The sequence below is a fragment of the Oncorhynchus nerka genome, linkage group LG9a, assembly GCF_034236695.1.
Source record: "Oncorhynchus nerka isolate Pitt River linkage group LG9a, Oner_Uvic_2.0, whole genome shotgun sequence".
Classification (NCBI taxonomy): domain Eukaryota; kingdom Metazoa; phylum Chordata; class Actinopteri; order Salmoniformes; family Salmonidae; genus Oncorhynchus; species Oncorhynchus nerka.
The window spans coordinates 43,276,145-43,303,700 of NC_088404.1; the positions used below are offsets into that span (position 1 = coordinate 43,276,145).

The window sequence follows — 27,556 nt, forward strand, 5'->3', positions numbered from 1 at the left end:
TTATAATAACATTTGGCAGCAACTACAGCTGAGTCTTTCTGAGTAAGTCTCTAAGAGCATTCCACACCTCGACTGTGCAAAATTCTTCAAGCGCTGTCAAATTGGTTGTTGATCATTGCTATAGATAACCATTTTCAGGTCTTGATTTAGATTTTCAAGCAGATTTAAGTCAGAACTGTAACTAGGCCACTCAGGAACATTCACTGTCATCTTGGTAAGCAACTCCAGTGTAGATTTGGCCTTGTGTTTTAGGTTATTGTCCTGCTGAAAGGTGAATTCATCTCCCAGTGTCTGTTGGAAAGCAGACTGAACCAGGTTTTCCTCTAGGATTTTGCCTGTGCTTAGCTCCAATCCATTTTACCCTGAAAAATGCACCAGTCCTTAACATGATGCAGCCACCACAATGCTTGAAAATTAGAGAGTCATACTCACTGTTGCATTGGATTTAACCCAAACACACTTTGTATTCAGGACAAAAAGTGAATTGCCATGCCACATTTTCTGCAGTATTACTTTAGTGCCTTGATGACAACAGGATGCATGTTTTAGAATATTTTGATTCTGTACAGGCTTCCTTCCTTCCACTGTCAATTAGGTTAGTAGTGTGGAGTAACTGCTATATTGTTGATCAATCCTCAGTTCTCCTGTCACAGTTATTAAACTTTAACTGTTTTCATGTCAACATTGGCCTCATGGTGAAATCTGAGTGGTTTCCTTTCTCTCCAGCAACTGAGTTAGGAAGGACATCTGTATCTTTGTAGTGACTGGGTGTATTGATACACCATCCAAAGTATAATTAATAACTTCACCATGCTTAAAGGGATATTCAATATCTGTTCAACTTTTTTTACCCATCTACCAACAGGTGCCCTTCTTTGTGAGGCATTAGAAAACTTCTGGTCTTTGTGGTTGAATCGGTGCTCAAAATTCACTGACTCAACTTACAGAGAATTGTATGCGTGGGGTACAGAGAAGAGGTAGTCATTCAAAAGTCCTGTTAAACACTTATTGCACACAGAGTGAGGCCTTGCAACTTATTATGCACATTTTTACTCCTGAACTTATTTAGGCTTGCCCTAATAAAGGGGTTGAATATTTATTGACTCAAGACATTTCAGCTTTTCATTTTTTATGAATTTATAAAATGTCTAAAAACACAATTCCACTTTGACATTATTGTTTTTTGTGTGAAGACCAGTGACAAAAAAATATTTATTTAATCCATTTTAAATTCAGGCTGTAACTCAACACAATGTGCAAAAGGCCAAGGGGTGTGAATACTTTCTGAAGGCACTATATGTAGCAAACAGACTGAATTCTTCCACTGCTCTGAGTCATCAGGCAAGGGGTCTGGAACACTTGGAGAACGAACAGATAAGAAAGAGTATTTATGCCTGCCCTTGAGTAGGTTGGCAGATTACTATGAACCTCTCAGAGGAACGTGTATGTGGCCCCATATGCATATGTCAGTCTAATAAACCTTTAAATATAGAATTTGTTTGCCTCATCCTTGTATCCAGCATTCCCACACCTTGGGCAAATTCACAATTCCTGACAGTTGTCGTGGCAGAATCAGAATTATTTAGGTAACATTTATAAATAAAATGTTTTATTTATTTTATTTCATGCTTATGTGAGATGTCATTAGAATGTCTATTTTTGGATAATACTGTTGGCCGGTTGCAGTTATCTGTTCTCTGTCAGGGTTCAGTTACTTGGGCCGCAGAGAGGGGAGAGGTCAAGCTTGTCTTCATATGTAAACAAATCTTTTAAACCATGTTAAGGGATGATTGAGGGGGAACCAATTATCTCTTGGCTTCACAATGTCTGTGTGCCAGTCACTGTGTCTCCGTGAGCTTGTCCAGAATGGGAGTGTCTAAAATGACAATTGATATATATCCTAATGTCTTGGTACTATGTTGTACCAAGAACGAGAAGTAGAACCTCATTTTAGGAGAGCAAACTGAACGATAATTTATAGCTAATGCTGTCTGGCTATGGAATACTCCTCTCTCTCAAGTAAAGTCTTCCTTTGTAATGTTCCTAAGATCTGTTATTCGTCATGTGAGTTGAGATGGGTGTTTCTTGGCTATAAATGATACTAAGAACTGTTTTGTAAGCACTCTCAGATAATTCATTTATAGACACTGAATTGATCTGAGAGTCACAGGGTTGTGATGGAGCTCATATAATTAAAGATGGACTTTATTATAACTCTGACTTGTGTGTGGTTTGCTCTCATGATTTGGTTAACACAGGAAATTTCCCCTACTCAGTTATGTACATTTTTCTTTGTGTTGTTTCAAATGTCAATCTTAATAATACAATGAACACCTCCTACCGTACTTTCACAAAAGATCACAATGTCCTGGAAAATACCATGATGTCATAAATCACACCCACAGGGATATTATCATTCCCGTTCTGATGTACATGTACAGTCACACCCACACAAATAACTACATAAGAAAATACAGATTTTGAAAAGCAGCTCACATTAACCAGACAGGTTCATCTATTTATACATGTACAAAAGGTATTTACATGTTTCTTTAGAACAGAGTAGAGCAAAGCACAAGTCATTTACCTTACGAAACAAGGAGGTCAACAGTCTGCAGGTTTTAGCAAAGCTCCACTCTCTTTGCATGGCAATGGCATCAGACACTAGACAATACAGGTTGAGGAGAACACTCAGATGACAGGATGAGATAGAACTTGACAACATAGGTGGCTGTTTTACAAGAGAAGCTATATTAAAGAGATGTCAATGATATGTTCTGTGATCTTACCTTTGAGTCTAGGTCTGTAGGTGAGAGTGTGTGTGAGAGAGTGGGTGAAGAAATGGCGCAGTGCATCAGGTGATACAGACACACCACACAAGGAAGCATCAAACATCTGTACCCTTTTCAAACAGAAAGAGTGAATAAAAAGAGTGAATATGGATTATTATGCCTGTTCTAAAATTCCATTTGGTTGGCAGCCTTTTCTCCTTTACCATAATTCAGCTGTTGTTTCACCAGACTGCAGGGTTGGCTTGCAATTCAAAGTATCCAGTACCCCTTAAAAAGAATGGACAAACATCACAAAAGGTTAACAAAAGAATCTTAGCAGTTGGACAAGATAGAGCCTCTGTCTATTGAACACAGCTTTGAGCTGCAATGAGAGGGATTGTATACTCACAGGAGAGCATGTCATCCAGCACTGAACAGCACACCTGGGAGAGCCTCCTGCATGGTGCTGCTGTGGAGTCCTGTGTTTCCTCAAAAACAGCTTGCACCAACACAGATACCACAGCTGCAACACAATACACATTTGCACATATAGAAAGAGCACATATGGACACAACACTGGCAGACTGAGGTGAGGTGATTGCCAGATAAGAATAGATGTGTATACATAGTACTGATTCACTGTGATGAATGAGACACTACTGTAAAGGCTTACTTGAGAGAACCTGCTGAGGTACTCCATCTCCCTTCTCAGTAGCTGTCCTACCACACAGAGCCTTCAACTCAGACATCAACCATGACCTCACCCCATTCTCACTGCAATAAGAGCCCATGTGAAATATGAAGATTAATAGCCTAGCAATTAATAGCGATTGTGTTTCTATTCCACATAGCTCATTTCAATCTGAAATGCTTTTGAATCCCACAACACACAGAATCTCATACACTGTATCAGCTAGAACTTCAGATACCTTTCCAACATGTACTCCAGAGAGAGGATATTCTGAGTGTGTAAGTGGTACACCACCTCCAGCATGGGCCGTTTCTACACAAGGAACAGGGAAGGAAGTCACTAGGCAGGTTTTGATTTCTTGTCTAGTAAAACTGTGTCAATGTCACAAAAAAATAACATTGCTTTATGTGTAATGGAAACGGTAGCTATAGGAGAAATGTTCTAAAGATAAATGTCTGTTTGCCAGGGCTGGATTTTTCATTTGTCCTTATTTTTTAAATATTTTTTTTACCTATTATAAATTACAATAAAAATTTTTTAAAAAACATGACATCACTACACATATTTTCTCTGACGAAACAAAATCCCATTTAAAAAAAAAAAAAAAAATCTTTGTAGAATTCTGAAGGTACGCAGGAGACGTGATGTCATCACATAACTATAAAGCTCGACTTCACATTAGTTATACATGCCTACTACATAAGTTTTCTCAATTATAAAAAAAATATATATATATATATTTGCAGGACAAGGATTGTCCTGACTTTCAAGAATTAATTAATTGGTTCGCTTTACTTTTCTGGCTGCAAGTTTCCCCATGGCACGGTACATGGCGATACATTGGCACATGAGAATTATTAGAATTCGGCAAATCAATTCTTGCCTTCTATCCATGCTAGCTTTTGCAGAACATTAATCAGATAGGTGGGAGGGCATACAGGCTGTCACCAATTTATTAATGTGCAATTTGCCGAAATGGATATTGGAAACACTTTTATTCAACACTCCAGGGTCCTAGGTTTTTGCGGAAACTTTTGTTTTGTGACATTACGTCAAGATGTTTTTAATCGACACAAGACAGATCAATGGAAACGCACTGTAACAGGCAATTCTGGCATCTATTTTCTATGCAAACTTTCTTACTGTTGACAACAAAAATCACTGGACAAGTTAATGGAAAAAAACTGTAGCAACTGTCAGGTACACACAAACAGATAAATGAAACAAAAAATGTTTTTGACAATAGGCTCAAATTGCCAAACCCCGAAGGTATGGCATTGGCAGTATAAAGACAAGAGTCTGGTGTGTGCACACACACTCACCTGAGCCCTCCAGTACTCCTGCCAGAAGAGTTTAGAGCAGAAGGCTTCAAGAGAGAGAAGCTCACGGGTTGATTGGAAAAGCACAGAGAGCTGGACCTGGACAGAGGACAGTGAACATTCCTAAAGGCATAGTTTATGTAACACATCTCAAACAATAGTCTTATAGGCAGGGGTGAAACTAGATGTAATTTCTTCCTGGTACAGGACCACCAAATTATTTTTATGGGCCTAGTAGTAAATACATATAATTTAACCGTAAAACCTTTTAATGTGGCATGTTTTCATCTGATTGTCAAACAAATCACTTCAAAACAGCGGGCTACCTGAGCACGATTGTCCATTCTAAAATAAATCCAGCATCTACAACAGTGCACTGACCCCCATCAAAGTTGCCCATCCTTGCTCTATTGGGTTTGGTCAGCAACAATGCACAGATATGTTGTGGTATTCAACCATTGCTCAATTAGTATCAAGGGACCTAATGTAAGCCAGGAAAACAATCCCCACACCAGTACACCACAAGCCTGTACCGTTGACACCAGGATGGATGGGACCATGGATTCATGCTGCTTAGGCCAAATCTTGACTCTGCCATCAGCATGACGCAACAGGAACTGGGATTCGTTGGAACAGCCAATGTTTTTCCACTCCTCAATTATCCAGCATTGGTGATCGCGTGCCCACTGGAGCTGCTGCTTCTTGTTTTTAACTGATAGGAGCAGAACCCAGTGTGGTCGTCTGCTGCAATAGTGGCAACTGTTATACTGCGGCATTATTTGTCTGTGTTCCGTCTGTCAGCGTGCATGATTCGTGCCATTCTCCATCGACGAGCTGTTTTTCACCCACAGGTCTGCCGTTGACCAGATGTTTTTTTGTTTGTCGCACCATTCTCTGTAAACCCAAGACACTGTCGTGCGCGAAAAGCCCATGACAGGGTGGTTGTTTCTGAGACACTGGATCCGCCGTGCCTGGCACCGACAATCATACCACGCTCAAAGTCGCTTAAGTCACAGACATCTTTGTTTTAATTATTGTGATAGGGTTGTCTTTTACCAGAACACTGAACCTCCACTATTTATTTTGCAGGGACTCCCTACTGGACAGGCTTACTTTCACCCCTACCCATAGGCCTAGATGTTGGATGATGAAGAATCATACTTGAAATAAGGCAACAGTAAACATGTCGTCCCAAACAAATGATGCAGCACCCACCCCCCTTGGGCCAATTGAGGTATCCTGTGACTAACACATTTCAGTTAACTACTATAGCTTCCACCTTGGGACAATCAGAGTAATTTTGTAAATGCCAAATCTCTATGGCAAGACGCATCATTAACCCAAGTTTCGTCAAAATTGAGCCAGTACTGTCTGAGATATCGCATGACTTTCGTACGGCGACAGATCCACAGACCCCTCTATTTTTTTAAATATTTTTGTAATTTTTTATTTAACTAGGCAAGTCAGTTAAGAACAAATTCTTATTTACAATGACGGCCAATTTAATTGTGGGGGACAACAAACATCGACATAGATGCATATCCAGACATTATTCCCAGCACAAACCCTTTGAGTGGAGTTGAGCAACACTTGCTCTCGGTCCCCTTTGATATGGTCGGTCAGTTCCAACAGTCTTTCTACCACCATCTTCACTGACAGGGCTGCCACCGGGACCCCCAGCTCCCCAGCCTTCCTCCTCAACTCATTCACTGAAAACACGCATATCAATTTCTACATAATTATCTCACACACACACACACACAGTGTAGCATTCTAGTACATACACCACTGACACATTGAAAGTATTTACCTTGATGGAGGACATATCCTGAAAACTCACCCAGAAGTGAACCCCCAATTGTAGGTGAGGGACTTTCACTAGCTGCTTTTTTCTGTCCAGAGTACTCCTTGCTAATTAAATTGCAAGGATTTGGACTCTAGAAGAAGGATAAAGTAAGTAACTTGTCTAAATCTGACAGGTCTAATTTAGGGCACAAAATGTTAGTGCCCCTTGCTACCAGTCCACTGACTCCATCCCAGTCTAGACTCATTCACTCACCCCCACCTCCAGAAACAGATCTGAGAGGTTCTGGTGTCTGTTCAGCAGCTGGACTGCTGCCTCCTGCAGCTCCTGTACATTCTCCTGCTTTGGCCTCTTCCCAACACGCCCTGCTATGGGAGGATCAACACTGTGTTCTTTTATCATCATAAAATCTATAAGTCAGGTAAAGTCTTTGACAATGAAGGATTGGTTAGGGTTTTGAGTCAAGACATGGGTCAAGATCAAGTTGAGGCTATAACGTTAGATAAACTAGAGAATGGAAGAGATTAGAATAGAACGGGAGGATAGAGGAAGACCTGGCATGGAGATAGGGTATAATGTAGTCCATTATTGCGGTGACGTTAACGTTACTCCTTATAGTCCAATGACCTTACATGTTCTGTTTAATAAAGGCGAATTAGCTCTGAAACTTGCCAAAACAGCCAAATACTCAATCGATTCTCAATTGCGGTACGATTCAAGAAACATAAATCCCTCTACTTTTATATCACATCAAAATAATTTCGGATTTTAACATTACAGTCGACAGTATTTTTCAGTGACAATGATGACAACACGTTTGTGGCGTCCGTCTTCCGTTTACACACAAATATTTGGAGACGCATATAGCTAATTAGCACCGCTACTATCGTCAATAGGCGCTAAAACAGTTCGCATCTACGAATGGGGTAGTAGAGATAGCCAGCTAGCTACCCTGTTCAAAACCTTGGGTTGTGGTGCAAAGCTACCGCTAGCTAGCCAACTTACCGAGCAGACACGAGAGTGTCCTTTTCTGAGTGGGACACATACTTGACGCACCTAGCGACATGATTATGACAATTAACGTTAGTATGCAACAAGAACAAGCATTTTCACCTCATAGTAAAGTGAGTCAGCTAGCAAGTTATTGAGACTATTTTTCATATGCTGGTAACGTTAATATATATATATTTGGTTGGCTAACTTGCTAATGATTTTTGACATGGTCGGATGTTGTTGTCGAGCTACTTCCATGTCCCGCTCTTTACTCTCATTGGTCTGAGTCTGGTTTTGCGCAGCCAATCCAGGGACGGTATGCTGTTGACATACCAGGCCAATCATAAACAACCCCTGAATTTAAAGCTTTGTTCAAGGCTAAAACGGTAGCTTTTTTATCATCTTAAATTATTTATTTTTTAAATGATTGACTAATACAGTTGGCATCTACATTTAAGATAGTGGAAAGATTGATTGTAGACCATCTGGATTCAGCTATCCAATTTAGTAAATAATAGTTGACCCTGTCAGTAATCCATCTAGCAATAACTGATATTTAGGTATAAGCTATTTTAAGAAATCAAACTAAACTAAAATTATTTTTAATGAAATAACACAATGAACAGTAATGTGCCCAATAATGTTTGTACCATGTTTTGTGCTGCTACCATGTTGTTGTTATGTTGTGTTGCTACCATGCTGGGTTGTCATGTGTTGCTGACTTGCTATGTTGTCTTATGTCTGTCTTTATGTAGTGTTGTGTTGTCTCTCTTGTCATGATGTGTGTTTTGTCCTATATTTATATTTGATTGATTTTTAATCACAGCCCCCGTCACCACAGGTGCTTCTACACCTGCATTGCTTGCTGTTTGGGGTTTTAGGCTGGGTTTCTGTACAGCACTTTGAGATATCAGCTGATGTAGGAAGGGCTATATAAATACATTTGATTTGATTTTGATTTGAATTTGTTCTTAACTGACTTTCCTAGTTAAATAAAGGTTCAATAAAAAATAATAAAAAACAGAGGCATTACTAATGACCATCTAAAGATCAATATCCTCAGACAGAACAGGGGAAAAACAGATCAATGCATATCAGGATTGGCAAGGCTAACATTTCACTGTCTCAGTCTCTCTCTTGCCGACTGGCAGATCTGGGGCCCAGGTGTTGATGCACACAATCGATCCATTGAAGGTAAATGGCACCAACTAGTCCAATTAGAGCTACACTGTCTCTGGGATGATGAGTGTCTGCAACAACAATAATGAGAGGTACTTTAGTGCATTACTCTAAGCAGACACATTGCTTGCAGGGTTTCCCAATCTCGGTCCTTGGGACCCCAAGGGGTGCACGTTTTGGGTTTTGCCCAAACACTACCCAGTTGATTCAAATAATCAAAGTTTGATGATGAGTTCATTATTTGAATCAGCTGTGCATTGTTTGGGCAAAAAACAAAACATGCATCCCTTGGGGTCCCCAGGACCGAGTTTAGGAAGTGCTGGTTTATAGTAAACAAGTTGAACAGAATGTTTCTCTGTGTGCATATCTTTGTTGAGTAATGTATATACCCTAACAACACCAATGCTGCTAGAACATCGACATGAAGGCAGTACAGCTTTGACTATGAGCTATCCATCGATGGACCAGATAAGACCAGTCGTGGTTCACAAATGGTTTAATGTAAGATCAGAGAATTTGATGCCCTTCAGACAGTCTTCCCTTGTTTGTGGTTCCAGTGAATAGGCCTACTGGAGATACTTGCACACATGAATGACAATATTTTGTAGGATTTCCACTTATGTTATCCTGGACACCCTGGCACTGCAGCAGGAAACCTGCTCATAGGAGGTGAAAATAACTAATTAAAATTAAAATCAAATCAAATCAAATGTATTTATATAGCCCTTTGTACATCAGCTGATATCTCAAAGTGCTGTACAGAAACCCGCTCTAAAACCCCAAACAGCAAGCAATGCAGGTGTAAAAGCACGGTGGCTAGGAAAAACTCCCTAGAAAGGCCAAAACCTAGGAAGAAACCTAGAGAGGAACCAGGCTATGTGGGGTGGCCAGTCCTCTTCTGGCTGTGCCGGGTGGAGATTATAACAGAACATGGCCAAGATGTTCAAATGTTCATAAATGACCAGCATGGTCGAATAATAATAAGGCAGAACAGTTGAAACAGGAGCAGCAGCATGGCCAGGTGGACTGGGGACAGCAAGGAGTCATCATGTCAGGTAGTCCTGGGACATGGTCCTAGGGCCCAGGCCAGTTGAAACTGGAGCAGCAGCATGGCCAGGTGGACTGGGGACAGCAAGGAGTCATCATGTCAGGTAGTCCTGGGGCATGGTCCTAGGGCTCAGGTCCTCCGAGAGAGAGAAAGAAAGAGAGAAGGAGAGAATTAGAGAACGCACACTTAGATTCACACAGGACACCGAATAGGACAGGAGAAGTACTCCAGATATAACAAACTGACCCTAGCCCCCCGACACATAAACTACTGCAGCATAAATACTGGAGGCTGAGACAGGAGGGGTCAGGAGACACTGTGTCATCCCATCTGTCTCATTAAGTGTTTTTTCCTACTGTATCACTAAACCGCAGCATAGGAAGTTTAAATACTGCAGCTGCCTTGAACAGTGTCAGGAAATCACCTGTCAACCTGTAAAGTACAGCGGACACAGTTACCTGGGGCAAACGATCTGAACTGTCGCTCAAGCGGACGTGACACTGTCCTTGCACTCACGTCAGGGACTTTCAAATGTTTCCCCAATAGAAAGTGACACCATTACTTTAGGCAGTTCGTCAACGTACAATGTACAAACAGTTTGAATCGGATTTTACAAACCACACAGCTCATATGGTAACCTCATGGCTCCATAATGCCAAGAAGATAAATATACCAGGTAAATGAGGGTATATTGTGTGTATCTGTGAAATAGTGTAGGCCCTATGTCTCGGTCTGTCTGAAATCTGTGGTTATTAAAGGTCAAATTACCAATTGAGAGTGAGGCTGTGCAGCTTTAGAGCCTTTCATTTATATTACAGACGGGGTGCGTGGCAGTGAAAGAGAGGGAAAGAGACATGCATTGAAAAAATGGATGACTCTCCCATTGGTAATTTCATGATTGTAGCTCAGTGTGTGGATTTGCATCATTTTCAAACAAAGCTTAAAATCCTTAAAATACCTTTAGCTAAAAATAACAGCAGATATATGAATTGAATGGGTGATATGTTGCGCATCTGAGCGTAATTGATATGCAAGGCTTATGACATTGCACAGGAGGGTCCAGAACATGCTATTAGTACAGAGCCCTGTGGTATTTTTTACCCTCAGCTTAATGTGTGTTACTCCATTAGTTTTAGGGGTTAGTTGCAATCACAAAACAAAATAGCCCGTGTTTACAGTGGATCACAAGGGTTTCAGTATGTGTGCATTTTGTAATGGAAAAACACAAAATGAACTTGCCACAAAAAATATTCCAGGTTTTCACTGTCTGCAACTGACTATATGTATATACAGTACATATATATATTTATACAAAAATAATAATCAAAATTAAACTTCACTCCTTGCTATGGAAATGTGTCTATAATTGACAGGAAAAAGGTTCATTTTAGGGGTAGTTGAGTCATATCTCAATTTCCTGTTGTAACTATCACTTCTCATTTACAGGAAAGCATAATAAAATCCGCCTCGCTCAGCAGTTGAAGTAGGTCAATATTGACAAAGCCTCTTCTTACACCAAACAACTGGGTTCAGTTCATAGAGCTGAGCACTACGCTACAGGGCCCACTCGCATATCTTGGGCCAAAACCAAGCTCCAATGCTGTTTTCCCATTACAAATGCAGACACAAACACAGTAATTAAAATACTTACTGAACAGGAAAAACACTCTCCTACATAAATGCCTTTTCTAAAACACTCCCTCCCCTCAGGCATCAGCTTTGCTTTAGCCAGAACATGGATACATAGACAGCGATTCTAACTGTATGCGAATATCTATATATGTTCCTTTCAGTCATAACATGCACTCTCACACAATGACCTATGAACTACACACACAAAAAATAAGTATTTCTTGCCTGTAAACTAGAACCTCCAATTCAGCAGTAAAAAGGTTGATTAACATTGGATCTTGACCCTCTTGAAAAAGGTAACCACATAACATGTAAAGCTAGATCCGTAATGCCATTTTTTTATTTTTTTATTCACACAAACACACATTGCAAAGAGACATGCAAATGTACTCACATTGGCACACACAAAGAAACCAATGTTAATCAGTCCACAAATATGACAAGCAAATATTCTCAGACACAAAAGTACTGGCTATATTGCTCAGCTGTGCTGCAGCACAATCTTTACTTTAGTACAGCTCAGTATGAAGATTCCTTTTTAAAATAAAGCTCCTCCTTGGACAAACTTAGTCTCGAATACCAGATCCTATGCAACAGTGACAAGCCGGAGCGTTTTAAAATTGTGGGAGGCAACACGGATGTCTTCAGAGACTTGGACAAACTCGAGGCTCCTTTTATGAATGCTTTTATTTTTTGTCTTCTCTTTATAATTCAAGTACATGGATTCTTAGATAACCACCTATGATTCCAGAAAAAAAAACAATCAGTAGCAGTACTTCAAAACACCACACATTTTCCATCCGTTTTAAAAACCGTTCCCATTCCTAAGACACGTTGACATCTTGTAAACATGACACAAATCAATACTTTCAATTACAAAAAAGAAATCTGATAGAAAAATATCTTTCCTGTCATAGGTATTTCTCTTCTGCCTATTTACATTAGGTACTTATCAGTACAATCTAATAAAAAAATGGCATAAAAGAAAGGCCTTTGGTTTCAAGAAAACGTAAATGTCCATTCCCTATCCTATGTACAGTGTCAATGTCATTGATTGTTTTCATCTTGTTTGATGTGATTTGTAGCCAAATCTGTGGGACCTCTACAGGTTTGGTTCAGAACAGAAACTCTGCTAACAATCAGGTGTCAGTTGGAGCGCTCGGGGCACAGAACTTTCGATGGGCGAAATGGCAGAGGACAATGAGTAGCATCTCAGAGGTGCTGCTGAGCGCCACTATGAAGGGTGCCTGGGACGCAAAGTCAGCCTCCGCCCGCCGGAACGACAGCTGCATAACCGCCAGCGCCAGGAGACTGTTCTGCACCCCCACCTCAATACTGACTGTCTTCCTCTGTGGCACTGCCAGCCCTGCCAGCTTCCCCATCCCAAACCCCAGCAGCAGGCCAAACATGGGCACAGTCACCCCCGCAACCACTATCTGAGGTCTCACGTTGGCCAGGATAGACGCCCCCATCTGATAGGCCATGAAGATGCCGCCCACAATGAGCACGAAGCTGAAGGGACGGATCAGTGCCAGCAGCACGCGGGTCAGCTTGGGCAGACGTAGCTTCACCAGCATGCCCAGGGAGATGGGGATGGCAATGAAAAGAAGAGTGCCCAGGATCTTGACAAAGGGCACATGGAGGGCTGCGTGAACCCCCAGTAACCTGCCATACAGGGCAGAGGACAGGGGCATGGCTGCTGCAGCTACCACTGTGGACACTAGTGTCATGGAGATGGCCAGAGTGACATCCCCACCTAGTAGCAGGCTGTAGAGGTAGCCTCCGCCTCCACCTGGGGCAGAGCATGTGATGACCAGGCCCAGGGAAAGGGCCTTGGGCAGGGAGCCCAGCCTGGACAGGCCATATGCGTACAGTGGCATGACCAGGAACTGACCTGCGACCCCTAAGATGAGGGGCACAGGCCTCCGCAGGAGACCCCTCAGCACCTCTACCTCTACCTTGCACCCAAAAGCACACTTGTTGATGAAGATGAGTGGCAGCAAGGCAAATAGGACAGGGTTCTCAGAGAAATGGGACAGCCCGCCCGACTGTATAAGCTGGGCGGCTGGGTCATCACTGCCAGGCGCCACCCTGATGGAGTAGTCTGTCCTTTCCTCAATTACAGCCGAACCAGAATCCTGGTACAAGTCCAGTAGCTGAATGAGCAGCTGTGCCCGACCTGGCCACCCAGACCGTATGCTGATTATGTAACTCTTCAAGGGCCCCGTATGCCCACTGTCGCTTACATTCAGAATGGAAAGAACCTCCGGGTCCAGGGAGCGTACCTTGACCGTCTGCTTCCAGCTCTCGCGGTCCTTCCTACTTGCGGTGCTCCGGTATTGACTGAAGATTACAATCACGCCCTTAGTGTTTTCGGGAAACTCAAATTCCTGGGAGGTCCCGTCCCCGATTTGTATATACCTTCTGCTGCTGTCGGCCGTCACGTTCGTGTTGATGTCTGTCAGGGACCGGACCGCCGTCGAACAGTCTGCTCCTCTCTTTATCAAGAAGAGAAAACAGAATAGAAATAGCGTCCTCATTGTTTTGACGGACAGGGGGCAGAGGGGCGCCGCAAATACACGCCTTTGCCCAGCCTGCGACCTCCCCAGTCCGTCTTAAACGGCTTCCCTTTTACAAAATGCGATAAAACTTATCAGATCCCCTGATATAATTGCTTGGTAGGCAGCCAGGTCTAAATTTCTTCTGGCACCCATTTAGCATCACCCGTGTTCTTGCTCTTTTTCTACCGGAATTTAAACATCACCCGCCCCATCCATATTAACCGTACTTAAATTCCGAGCAAAATTTATATCGATTCAAGATTCCTTTTAACGTACTAACAAAAAAATGTCTACCTCGGTAAACTCTCGCTGCTGCACGTTACGTGTTTTACTGTCTTTACTTGATAGCAACTGTCACCACGATCGTTTCCTCTGCTTCTCCTCTCACTCACTCGCTAAACCCTCCCGTAATCCAATCAGAGCAGCCCCTAGCGTTAACTCTCTAGTTCCCTTACCAAATAAGCACCAACGTCACATTTGAACATCTGAAAGCGGGGGTGTTCTTTCTTCCCTATATGGGCTGAATTCTCAGCATCATAGAGGAAACACTGTTGATGACGGTCCTATATGACCAGGGTCTTGCCACAGAGATCGTAATTTACACAATTACACTGATTGGCCAGATGATGGCCAATCAGTAACAATAGATTGAAAACGTAATGTTGAAAATTCACGCCCCTCACCTCGGTTGACCTTAAGTCAATTCGGTACATAGATTCTTCCAAATGGCCGTTCTGCACGAAACTTGATATGTGGCATCTATAGACAAGTCTCTCAACACAATATTTTCCAGACTATTACCTAAAACAACATGGCCACTATTGACCAGTAAACATTCACGTGGGAGTGGTCTAACACATATATGCATATATATCAGTCAAGGATATTTTAACTGTAACAAAATTTGATACACATGTTGCAAACACTGTCAAGACTCAACATCTGCAAGAACATTCATATGGACCACATGGTGGCGCTATAACGAGCACATGTTTATATATCTTGATCTCTTTGACTCAGAGTGTTGAAATTTGGCACACATGCTCAGGGATGTGAATCTAACTAACCAAGCAATATCTGACAAGGCACTGCGTCATTCGTGGAGGATGACATGTTTACTATTGCCTTCTTTATAAAGGGGAGGACCCACTGCAAAATGCTGTGGCCATGTTACAGTATGTTGACGAAAGCCAAATGGGGGAATAAGATAAACACATAGTCCAAAACACCACTTACTGTGTTCTACAGTTTAAAGAAAGGAGAAATGAAATTTGATTAAAATAATAAGTGATTTACTTACAAAATAAGAAGTGTGGTTTGAGCTACTCTGGCCACTCTGTTAGCTATGCCAGCTAGCTTGCAGATATGTCACTGGTGTTACTGGTCACATCATGGATTTAATATATTTTATTAACTAGGTAAGTCAGTTAAGAACAAATTCTTATTTACATTCATAGATCAGACCGGGGGGGGCTTGATGAAACAATTTCCTTTCCCTACTATACTGTATGTAAGAGAGCACCTGGAATGTTTGTTGAGCAGAAGGGTGGAAAGTGTTCAAGCTAGTCTGTTCCAGTTCCAGATGTTTGATGTCTGGTGAGCTCTAGAATAACACATCGTCTGTGTTCCATTGAAAATCTACGTTGAACTTAATAGGCACCTTGAGGTTTTGTAACCTTCATTGTTTTATCTTTAGAAGCTTGTCGGGCCACTGCAGGAACAACAACGTTTCACTATCAAATTGTCTTGATCTTTTGCCCGCTGCATATTTCCTCACTGAGCAAAGCACAGTGACCAGTAACACACACTGCATGGTGTCCAATTCCAGGTCGCTGCCAAGTATTGCTGATGGGACATTCGTACACAACAAATACAATTGTGAAATGTGATACCAACATTTGTATTATGTAAGGGAACCACTGTTCTCTCAGAACAGCCAGTGCACATAAGATTAATGGGTTTATGGCATGTGTCTCCTACTTTGTAAAAGGTTAAGTGAGTCCAGTCAGTATTTTTAGTGAGACAGCTATTCAAACTATCATAGATAGTGAGTGCAGCCACTTTCAATTTAATGATGAGCGCAGTCATCTATTGTGCAGTGTGGCCTACAGTACTTTGACTCATGACTCAAACAGAGGTTCCATGAAAAGAGGGAGGTCTTCTGTGAAAGCATTTCAGCCGACAACCTGCTGATCTGGAAAGCTCTCCTGACATTTAGGAGAGTGACTGATGTTAAGAGCCACAAGGCAGCCCAGTGTTTTGTTTCCCAGCTCTGTTATGATAATAGAACTCACAAAAGACACACGGAAAATGCTCTTGGGTAGAATTCCACACACACACCTACTGTAGACAGTTGTTCCAGTATGGCCATGGTGACAAATTAGAGGTTTCTTTGAAGTTAGGCACTAAGGCATGTACAGTATACAACAATTAGTCTGTCTGCCTCCGACTGAAAGACTAAACATACATAAAAGTTATCTGCATGACACAGTGACCTGTTTACACAAGATGGGTGTAGGCAAGCGTGTTATATACACACACACACACACACACACAGGTTGGTGGCATCTTAATCTGGGGAGGACGGGCATGTGGTAATGAGCGGAGCGGAATAGGTGGAAAATGTATCAACTCCGTGTGTTTGATGCCATTCCATTTGCTCCATTCCAGCCATTATTATGTGCCGTCCTCCCCTCAGCAGCTTTCATTGGTGTTATATAATCTTATCTGGCAAATATAAGGACCATCAGTTCACCAGGAAAAGGAACCAACATATGTGCGGCAGTGAAATTTCACAGCATCACAGAGAACTATCAACAGTTTGAACTGTGAAGTATGTGAGCTTACTAGAGCAAAGAGTAAAATATGTATGTGTTAAATCAATTATCAATCACAAAATAAGACAGGTTGACCCAAGTCTATGGATTGAACCCATGTTGTGGTTACATGGTACCTGGTTACATTTAAAATTGCTACAAACTAAGCAATAAGTATATCAGTTTGCTTGTGCTGCCATCTGCTGCTGTCCTTTCCTGAGTGTTGAAATTATATTAGTAGAGCCACATTTTCATATCAGAGGGCTTTTATTTCCACAAGATAATATACATTTGAGTATAAATAAACCTCCCCCTGTAAAATGAAAATGATTCCCAAAATGTCTTACTGTAGCTACAGCAGCCACATTTCTGGTTTGATGGGTACAGAAAGGGGGAATCCTTATTATATGCTGACATATAACCTACATAGGATCAATCACTAGAACTAGTTTAATTCAGGCACTGAGGAGGAGCACCTACGCAAATACCTGCATCCCAATAAGGCGTACATATTCAAAGCAAATAGGTATGATTTAGCAAAAGATTAAGAGAAATAAAGAAACAAAAAGTAGTTAATTTGACTGCTTAAAAACAAACGACTGAGAATTGTCCTCCCTGTACAGTATATAACTAATGCTTACATTATGTAAATTGTTACATTATGTCAAAGGATAATTTCTCATAGGAGTTAAGAAGAAGTAGTGTGTGTGGTGTCTTGACTTTCCTTGTGTTGTCAAACTGTGGAAAAGTTGGTATACATCAGAGCACTCATATTGATGGTCTGTTTGGTAGAAGAAGGCCTCCCCTTTACACTGTGTTAAAGATAACCTGTGTTTTACTCCTTCCATCTGACCGGTAGCAAATAGAAAACAAAATATATTAAATATAAAAACAAAGACAACCCCACATTTGAAATACAACACCCAATAAGTGCCAGGGGTCCAAGCTTATATTACATGAATATGTCTGTTTTAAAACACCCCTTTCCACTATAGGATTTATATATTTTGTAAAACCCTCCAATTCAAATATACATACAAAAAAAAAATCTCAAGTGGCAATGTACCGAAATTCACAAGAACTAACCAACCACGGGGAATATTTAAGGGAGCCCTGAAGGAGAGAAGACAAGAGTGAGAGACAGAAAGACTGATATGGGAGAGGGAAAACCAGAGGTGGGAAAAATAGATTGTTGTGCAACAGAGAGATGGACAGAGAGGCAAAGGAGAGACCCATGCCTTCTCAGGTGGTATATTCAGCAACACAGTGTGAGTGTGTATATAAATAGAAGTGGGAATGGAAATCAATAGGCTCATTAGGTCATCACGATAAGAACAGTTCGATAGAGTCACACAGCTCCCCGCTGTCTGTTCCCAAGCAGCTGTCAAGCCTCCATCTGTCTCGCAAATACCCAAGATATATCTTCAGTTCCGCAACGCTGCCAACCTGCAACAAAAGTTTTTAAAAAGTGTCATCGTTTATTTATATGAAAATCTTTGCCTATGACGTCACATAGATCGAAACATTCCATTCTGTTAATTTAGAAAGCCCTTTTGAAAAAACTGGCGCGTAATCTAACATTGTCACCAACCTATAGAAGCACGAGTGTACCATACCAGCTCACAGGGATGGCTAATCCTTGAAATTCTATCGGTTACTACATATTTAGTTAAAACAGTTTTTCGTTTCTTCACACCTCACTTATGGAACAATTTTCAGAATAACCTACAGTTGAACACATCAGCGCATTCAGATTTTTGATTGAGAACCTCCTCAATGACGAATGTTGGTGTTTTTATAATTGTGTTTTTTTGTTGTGTTTCCTATGCTCCTGCATTGATTTTAGTAGCTGTGTAACTTTGTGTAATTGCTGCTGATCTTGTCATGCAGGTATCCCTTGAAAAAGAGACCTTGGTCTCAATAGAGCTCCCTGCTTGAAAGGGTTAAACAACTAAATAATTTATTATAAACCGTCATTAATTGAATCATTATTTTTTTAAAGTGTTTTCTATAGTCCATGGAATATCACCTGCATAATTAAAAAGGGGGTCTATCAAAGCTCCAACACATCTAGCCAGAATCTACACTACTTCACAGTCTAAAATAATTTGAGAATAGCTTAGGTCGCCTTGTCATCATCACATTTCCTTATTTTAGAAAACAAGCAAAATGTCACACAGTAACCAGTTAAAGCAGCAGTGAAAGCTGGATTGTTAGTGTACCTGCGGGACAGCTGGTCCTCCTTCTCGTGCTGTGAGCGTGACGAGCTCTCTCCCAGTGAGGTGGCACCTGCAGGCACCTGGCTGAGCTGGTCCATCACCTCCAGACCACCCTCCTCTGCTATCTGGAGGATGAGGTCATCCACCTGGTCTTGGGGCGTGGTCAGCGTGGTGGCCGAGCTCATCGAGTCCTCCATCACCTACAGGATGGGAACAGTGAGTGGGTTTATGTTGTTTCACCATTAACACAACATATATGATTATCCAGAAAGGTACAGTAATACATTGTGAGATAGAGGGTTAAGTGAACAACAATGGTTAGTTAATTAGGAGTATAATAGTTGAGGAGGCCTAGTGAAATAGAGGTCTTGGGAAATAATGTGACAAGTGAATAAGACGTGAGTGAAGAAATTATTTCAATCAATTAGGAGTACAACAGTTATGCACATGAGGAATACTTTCTACAACTTGTGCCACTCACAGAGGTGTGAACATCCAGGTTCTGGACCTGTGTCTCAAACTTGTCCATGACAGCAGACACCTTCTGCAGGTCCATGGAACCCAGTGCCTTGTCGAGTGCCTTGGTGACCTGCGTCATATTCTTTGTGACCTAGGAGAAAAAAAGCCAGACAGGATCAGATAAGCAGAGAGCCACATATGAAGGTAGGACAGAGTGCATGCTCATGAAAGTAGACAATATAGAAGATGGTAGAGATTGGGGGGGGTCAAGAGAAATATGACATTGACTGATGAGTGAGATACAATTGAATGATAGCATACTGTTATTATTAGGCAGAAAGAATAGACTCACCGCCTTCATAGCGACTGCAGTCTGGACCTTGGAGGCTACAGCATCAACACGAGATGCCATGCGCAGCCAATTAAGGCCCTCGTTCTTCTTACGGATGGCATTCTCTGCATACACTCTGGCAACGTCCACATTCTTCAACTGAAGAGCCTGGTGAGACAAACAAACATCAAAAGTCACTTCAGTTGACTATGAAAACAAGTTCAGGGGCCATATGTGTAACAAGCATCTTAGAGTAAGAGTACTGATCTAGGATCAAGTCCACCCACGTTCATGTAATCTTATTAATTGTGATCTAAGTACAACTGATCCCAAATCAGCACTCCTACTCAGAGTTTTGGCCCCTGGTCGTAAATCCTTTGGTCAGTAATGGACCAAGGCAGCCTCAACCATGATCATCTACTGCCACCTGCTGGATAATGTGTAGCACACCTCTTTATTTGACCTGTCCAGTCAAACACCAACAGAACACGATGCCTAATAATTATTACGTTAAAATGAGCTACACTACATCACCAAAAGTATGTGGACACCACTTCAAATTAGTGTATTCGGCTATTTCAGCCACACGTTGCTGACATGTCTATAAAATTGAGCATACAGCCATGCAATCTCAATAGACAAACATTGGCAGTAGAATGGCCTTACTGAAGAACAGTGACTTTCAACGTGGCATCATCATTGGAACGCCACCTTTCCTATAAGTCAGTCAAATTCTGACCTTCTAGAGCTGGCCCAGTCAACTAAGTGCTGTTATTGTGAGGTGGAAATGTCTAGGAGCAACAACGGCTCAGCCGTGAAGTGGTAGCCACAGAACCTCACAGTTCTGAAACGCTTCTGGAGGCAATGTCAGCACAGCACTGTTCGTCGGTATCTTCAGGAAATGGGTTTCCATTGCCAACCAGCCGCACAAAAGCCTAAGATCACCATGCGCAATGCCAAGTGTCGGCTGGAGTGGTGTAAAGACCGCCGCCATTGGATTCTGGAGCAGTGGAAACGCGCTCTCTGGAGTAATGAATCACGCGTCACCAACTGGCATTCCGGACAAATCTGGGTTTGGTGGATGTCAGGAGAACGCTACCTGCCGAATGCATAGTGCCAACTGTAAAGTTTGGTGGAGGAGGAATAATTGTCTGGGGCTGTTTTTCACGTTTCAGGCTCGGCATTTAGTTCCATTGAAGGAAAATCTTAAAGCTACAGCATACAATGACATTCTAGATGATTCTGTGTTTCCAATAATTTGGGGGAAGGCCCGCCTGTTTCGGCATGACAATGCCCCCATGCACAAAGCGAGGTCCATAGAGAAATGGTTTGTCGAGATAGGTGTGGAAGAACTTGACTGGCCTTCAGAGCCTTGAGCTCAACCCCATCAAACACCTTTGGGATGAATTGGAACGCCGACTGCGAACCAGGGCTAAATCGCTCCACATCAGTGCCCGACCTCACTAATGCTCGTGGCTGAATGGAAGCAAGTCCCCACAGCAAATGTTCCAACATCTAGTGGAAAGCCTTCCCAGAAGAGGAAAGGCTGTTATACAGTGGCAGCAAAGGAGGGGACCAACTCCATATTAATGCCCATGATTTTGGTGTTTGACGAGCAGTGTAGTGTATTTAATGACACAAATTGTTTCAATTTTCTCACGTTGTTTATACGCTATGGGGTTTACTGAGTGCGGATCCTGCCTAGTCGTTCGAGTACTAGTATGAACAATACACTGATCCTACTTGAGCCTTACATTAAAAGACATTTAATTCCAAAAAAATCCCAAATGATTGCGCAGTTATCCAATACCTATATGATAGGATATAGGCTACTGCACATTAAGCACGACAGAAAAACATAAATCTCACAAATGTAGCTCGTTACAGTGCCTTCTGGAAAGTATTCAGACCCCTTGACTTTGACTTTTCCCACATTTTGTTACATTACAGCCTTATTTTAAAATTGATTAAATTTTTCCTAGCCAACGTGCTTCAACACCTGCATTGCTTGCTGTTTGGGGTTTTAGGCTGGGTTTCTGTACAGCACTTTGAGATATCAGCTGATGTACGAAGGGCTATATAAATAAATTTGATTTGATTCAATATCATTTTTCCCTCATCAACCTACACACAATAAGCCATAATGACAAAGCAAAAACAAGTTTCTAGAAATGTTTGCAAACGTATGAAATATAAAACAAAAATACCTTATTTCCATAATTATTCAGACATTTTGCTATGAGACTGGAAATTGATCTCAGGTGCATCCTGTTTGAATTAATCATCTTTGAGATGTTTCTACAACTTGGAGTCCACCTGTGGTAAATTCAATTGATTGGATATGATTTGGAAAGGCACACATCTGACTATATAAAAGGTCCTACAGTTGACAGTGCATGTCAGAGCAAAAAATAGGTTGAAGAAATTGTCCGTAGAGCTCCGAGACAGGATTGTGTCGAGGCAGATCTGGGGAAGTGTACTAAAAACATTTCTGCAGCATTGAAGGTTCCCATGAACACAGTGGCCTCCATCATTCTTAAAATGGAAGAAGTTTGGAATCACCAAGACTCTTCCTAGAGCTGGCCGCCCGGCCAAACTGAGCAATCGGGGGAGAAGGACCTTGGTCAGGGAGGTGACCAAGAACCCGATGCTCACTCTGACAGAACTCCAGAGTTCCTCTGTGGAGATGGGAGAACCTCCCAGAAAGACAACCATCTCTGCAGCACTCCACCAATCAGGCCTTTATGGTAGAGTTTTTTACTCCTCAGTAAAAAAAAGGCACATGACAGCCTGCTTGGAGCTGATGATCCTTGATGAAAACCTGCTCCAGAGTGATCAGGACCTCAGACTGGGGCAAAGGTTCACCTTCCAACAGGACAATGACCCTTAAGCACACAACCAAGACAATGCAGGAATGTCTTAGGGACAATTCTCTGAAAGTCCTTGAGTGGCCCAGCCAGAGCCTGGACTTCAACCCGATCGAACATCTCTGGAGAGATCTGAAAATAGCTGTGCAGCAACGCTCCCCATTCAACCTGACAGGACTTGAGAGGATCTGCAGAGAGGAATGGGAGAAACTCCCCAAAATACAGGTGTGCCAAGCTTGCAGTGTCATACCCAAGAAGACTCGAGGCTGTAATCACTGCCAAAGGTGCTTCAACAAAATACTGTGTAAGGGTCTGAATACTTAAGCAAATGTAATATTTCAGTGTATTTTTAATACTTTTTTTTTTTTAAGTATTTGCTTTGTTATTATGGGGTATTGTGTGTAAATTGATGAGGGAAAAATCTATTTTAAAATAAGCCTGTAACTTAACAAAATGTGGAAAAAGTCAAGGGGTCTGAATACTTCCCGAAAGCACTTTATTTGCTCTCTTGGGCAAATAACTGAAACTAGCTCCAGTAGGCTAATATTTTTGAGTGTGAACTGTATTACGGTATGCTATTATATGGACTGGAATTACGCACATTGTTCAAACAAGGATAAAGCAGGGAGAGAATGTGATTCTGGTGCAGCTGATGCGGCCTACGAAGTTACAAGTATAGGCTAGACATTTGATCTTTAAATATAATGAGGCATTTTTGCATAATTAGTAGCTGAAGCATATATACATCTTCCATAATATTTCCCCTAATGTTATTAGCCTACCTCCCCTTTCTCTCTCTCTGTTGCATCATTCCTTCCTCACTTTGTTATAAATTGTTATTTTTCATCATTCTAACATCATCCTTGAATAATATAGGACTAGAATGAGATGGAAATGGCTTTCACTTCTCTTCATGAAGATTGAATGGCTACCGCCATCACGTGTTCGCTCTTCTTTCAAACTACCCGTGAATTCCATTGGCTGCAGTATTTAACATTGAGCAAACAAGAGCTTGCGTTCCTTTTCGAATAGTCTATTGGTAGAAGAAATTCAGAAAAGGAAATGTCCAGCAAACTATTCTTGTCTAGCTTTGACTGCATGGGCCTCCAATAGCTAAGGAACGCATTAATTAGCTAAATATAAAAGGTTAATACTGAATTGAATTTATTACCTGAAAGAGGTAGGCTAGGTTGGGACATCTATACATGTCTTTTTCTAGGACATCTATACTCAGCAAAAAAACAAACGTCCCTTTTTCAGGACCACGTCTTTCAAAGACAATTTGTAAAAATCCAAATAACTTCACAGATCTTCATTGTAAATGGTTTAAACACTGCTTCACATGCTTGTTCAATGAACAATTAATGAACATGCACCTGTGGAATGGTCGTTAAGACACTAACAGCTTACAGACGGTAGGCAATTAAGGTCACAGTTATGAAAACTTAGGAGGCCTTTCTACTGACTCTGAAAAACACCAAAAGATGCCCAGGGTCCCTGCTCATCTGCGTGAACGTGCCTTAGGCATGCTGCAAGGAGGCATGAGGACTGCAGATGTGGCCAGGGCAATAAATTGCAATGTTCATACTGTGAGACGCCGAAGACAGGACGGACAGCTGATTGTCCTCGCAGTGGCAGACCACGTGTAACACATCCGAACATCACACCTGCGGGACAGGTACAGGACGGCAATAACAACTCAAATCGAATCAAATGTATTTATATAGCCCTTCGTACATCAGCTGATATCTCAAAGTGCTGTACAGAAACCCAGCCTAAAACCCCAAACAGCAAGCAATGCAGGTGTAGAAGCAAACAACTGCCCGAGTTACACCAGGAACACACAATTCCTCCATCAGTGCTCAGACTGTCCGGAATAGGCTGAGAGAGGCTGGACTGGGGGCATGTAGGCCTGTTGTAAGGCAGGTCCTCACCAGACATCACCAGCAACAACGTCACCTATGGGCACAAACCCACCATCGCTGGACCAGACAGGACTGTCAAAAAGTGCTCTTCACTGACAAATCGCTGTTTTGTCTCACCAGCGGTGATGGTCGGATTCGCATATATCGTCGAAGGAATGAGCGTTACACCGAGGCCTGTACTCTGGAGCAGGATCAATTTGGAGGTGGAGGGTCCATCATGGTCTGGGGCAGTGTGTCACAGCATCATCGGAATGAGCTTATTGTCATTACAGGCAATCTCAACGCTGTGCGTTACAGGGAAGACATCCTCCTCTCTAGTGTGTTACCCTTCCTGCAGGCTCATCCTGACATCACCCTCCAGCATGACAATGCCACCAGCCATACTGCTCGTTCTGTGCACGATTTCCTGCAAGACAGGAATGTCAGTGTTCTGCCATGGCCAGCGAAGAGCCGGATCTCAATCCCATTGAGCACGTCTGGGACCTGTTGGATCGGAGGGTGAGGGCTAGGGCCATTCCCCCCAGAAATGTCCGGGAACTTGTAGGTGCCTTGGTGGAAGAGCGGGGTAACATTTCACAGCAAGAACTGTCAAATCTGGTACAGTCCATGAGGAGGTCCATACTGAGATGGGCTCTGGCCCCACCCTAAGCATTGATGATTCAACATGCAGAGGCAGTAGAGAAACCAGATTTAGACATTGCATATAATTTAACAGTTCCATTTCACGCCATATTGTTGATATATATAATTGATGGATTTCTATCCAGGGAAAAGGGAGTAGAATAGCAGGTAACCCGGTTCCTGCCATTCAACACTAATACCCATAACTGGGGTCGTGTTCAGTAGGGAACAGTGTACACCACATAGCAAAACGTTTTGCAGAAAAAAACTAAAATCTGTTCAGGCAGTACCTTCACACTTCAAAATATTTTCTCCTTACTGCACACAACTGTTTACTAGCCTACATTTGTCTCCCAGAAAGCACACTCTTACTGACCTTTTTAACTTTGGCTTGCTCAGATTTTGAATCCTTCTCTGCCTTTTTGGCAAGTTTCTCAAGCTGTTTTGCTGTAAACTGTAAAAGAGAGAATTATTAGTAGACATTTCAGATGTGTAAAAAAATAACATATGGATGTGTTTAATTAAACTTCACAAATATAATGCATATTTCTTACATACCTTCAGTTGGAAGAGTGTGTCTGAAATAAAGAAATTAAAAAAATAGGATGAGAGGGGTGATCGATACAGCCGAGTGAATTGGGCGTACCTTAGCACTAACATTGTGCAATGACAATGACAGAGTGAGGGTAGTGAGCTCTGTGTCCAAATCATAGAATTGTATAGGGCGTCAATGCTTTCTGATCACTGTAAACTATACTGTACTCCCATGGCGATAACGTACGTAATGATAGCTAACTACCTTCCATTGAATAAATCAAAGTGGGGAGTAGCTAATTAACTAGCTAACGTTAGACAGCGATCTAGGTTTACAGACAGTTAAGTAAAATAATCTCTCCAATAATAACCATGTAATGTTAATTTACTCGTCTGAACCTTCCTTCTTTGAACTAGTCTTAGTTTCTGGTGACATCTGACATAGCAGCAGCTATCTTAGTTAGCTATTAAAAACGTGTATATTTGGTAAAACATAATAACATTCATTAATAAAGGCATTTCACTGTACTTGTGGCTGTGGTATTACAATTTGAAAACGTGATTTAGCTCACCGACTAGTTTCCAAGCTTTGTGCTAGCTTATGTCGGCTAGCTAGCGCGACATAGTTAAAAATAAGATGACAACCTCGTCATATCAAAAGTCGAAAAATACTTACCATCCATGTCCGCATGTATTTGAGTTCCACTTCACCTAAAAAAAAATGTTTTACTTTGCAAATGAGCTAATTGCCCTATTGTATAGATGTCCGTGTATGACGACACTCTTCCTGGTTCAGAACGGGTCACGTGAGATAGGCGTTTCTGTTGCTGAAGCCAAATAGGAAGAGGCCATTATTGGCAGTCACATGACATAATGTTGATTTTTTTTGTCCCTTGTCTTCCAGATGTTAATGCGAGTGTAGCGAAATGCTTGTGCTTTTAGTTCCCGACAGTGCAGTAATATCTAACAAGTAATCTTACAGTTCCACAACAACTACCTTATACACACAAATGTAAAGGGATGGAATAGGAATATGTCAATATAAATATATGGATGAGCAATTGCCGAGTGGCATAGGCAAGACGCAATAGATGGTATAAAATACAGTATATACATATGAGATGAGTAATGTAAGATATGTAAACATTATTTAAAGTGACTAGTGATCCATTTATTAAAGTGGCCAATGATTTGAGTCTGTATGTAGGCAGCAGCCTCACTGGAGGGCAGGTAGTTTACCCCCGGTGATGAGTTGTGCAGACCACACCACCTTCTGGAGAGCCTTGCGGTTGAGTACAGTGCAGTTGCCGTACCAGGCAGAGATACAGCCCGACAGGATGCTCTCAATTGTGCATCTGTAAAAGTTTGTGAGGGTTTTAGGTGACAAGCCAAATTTCTTCAGCCTCCTGAGGTTGAAGAGGCGCTGTTGTGCCTTCTTCACCCCACTGTATGTGTGGGTGGACGATTTCAGTTTTTTCATGATGTGTACGGCAAGGAACTTAAACTTTCCACCTTCTCCACTACTGTCCCGTCGATGTGGATAGGGGGGTGCTCCCTCTGCTGTCTCCTGAAGTCCACGATCTTCTACTTTGTTTTGTTGACATTGAGTGAGAGGTTGTTTTCCTGATACCACACTCCGAGTGACCTCACCTCCACCCTGTAGGCTTTCTTGTCATTTTGGAAATCAAGCCCACTACTGTTGTCTCATCTGCAAACTTGATGCTTGAGTTGGAGGCGTGCATGGCCACGCAGTCATGGGTGAACAAGGAGAACAGGAGGGGGCTGA

At 41.9% G+C, this 27,556-nt stretch overlaps 3 protein-coding genes and 1 long non-coding RNA gene across 6 annotated transcripts in view; all 4 read right to left on the reverse strand.

Annotated features, from left to right (window-relative positions):
• LOC115134347 (Fanconi anemia group A protein) overlaps positions 1-8,443 on the reverse strand; it is a 28,188-nt gene extending 19,745 nt beyond the window's left edge. Inside the window, exons 1-11 of one of the 3 annotated variants that reach the window (XM_029668201.2) lie at positions 7,591-8,443; positions 6,841-6,950; positions 6,592-6,718; positions 6,348-6,490; positions 4,785-4,880; positions 3,701-3,774; positions 3,445-3,545; positions 3,181-3,294; positions 2,996-3,059; positions 2,790-2,902; positions 2,588-2,664 (exon numbers count right to left, since the gene is read on the reverse strand). In XM_029668201.2, the coding sequence (XP_029524061.1) occupies positions 2,588-2,664; positions 2,790-2,902; positions 2,996-3,059; positions 3,181-3,294; positions 3,445-3,545; positions 3,701-3,774; positions 4,785-4,880; positions 6,348-6,490; positions 6,592-6,718; positions 6,841-6,950; positions 7,591-7,651 (1,080 nt within the window). In that variant the 5' untranslated portion in view covers positions 7,652-8,443. Of the gene's footprint in view, positions 1-2,587; positions 2,665-2,789; positions 2,903-2,995; positions 3,060-3,180; positions 3,295-3,444; positions 3,546-3,700; positions 3,775-4,784; positions 4,881-6,347; positions 6,491-6,591; positions 6,719-6,840; positions 6,954-7,590 lie in introns of all 3 variants that reach the window. The other 2 variants (XM_029668202.2, XM_029668200.2) reach the window with 2 other exon arrangements.
• Positions 8,444-9,235: 792 nt separating this feature from the next.
• On the reverse strand, positions 9,236-14,574 carry LOC135573400 (uncharacterized). The gene is made up of 2 exons (XR_010464724.1): positions 14,293-14,574; positions 9,236-9,941 (listed from the first exon to the last, which is right to left on the reverse strand). It is a non-coding gene; the product is annotated as an uncharacterized LOC135573400 (long non-coding RNA).
• LOC115134351 (P3 protein-like) lies at positions 12,107-14,298 on the reverse strand. Its single transcript, XM_029668211.2, has one exon. It carries the CDS (start codon positions 13,975-13,977, stop codon positions 12,577-12,579), a length of 1,401 nt encoding a protein of 466 aa, XP_029524071.1. The 5' UTR covers positions 13,978-14,298; the 3' UTR covers positions 12,107-12,576.
• A 3,442-nt stretch (positions 14,575-18,016) lies between the features above and the next one.
• On the reverse strand, positions 18,017-26,541 carry LOC115134352 (charged multivesicular body protein 1a-like). Its single transcript, XM_029668212.2, has 7 exons — positions 26,447-26,541; positions 25,795-25,814; positions 25,613-25,690; positions 19,845-19,991; positions 19,515-19,643; positions 19,037-19,233; positions 18,017-18,260 (listed from the first exon to the last, which is right to left on the reverse strand). The coding sequence occupies exons 1-7, from the start codon at positions 26,451-26,453 to the stop codon at positions 18,239-18,241; spliced, it is 600 nt and encodes a 199-aa protein (XP_029524072.1). The 5' UTR covers positions 26,454-26,541; the 3' UTR covers positions 18,017-18,238.
• Positions 26,542-27,556: the final 1,015 nt, after the last annotated feature.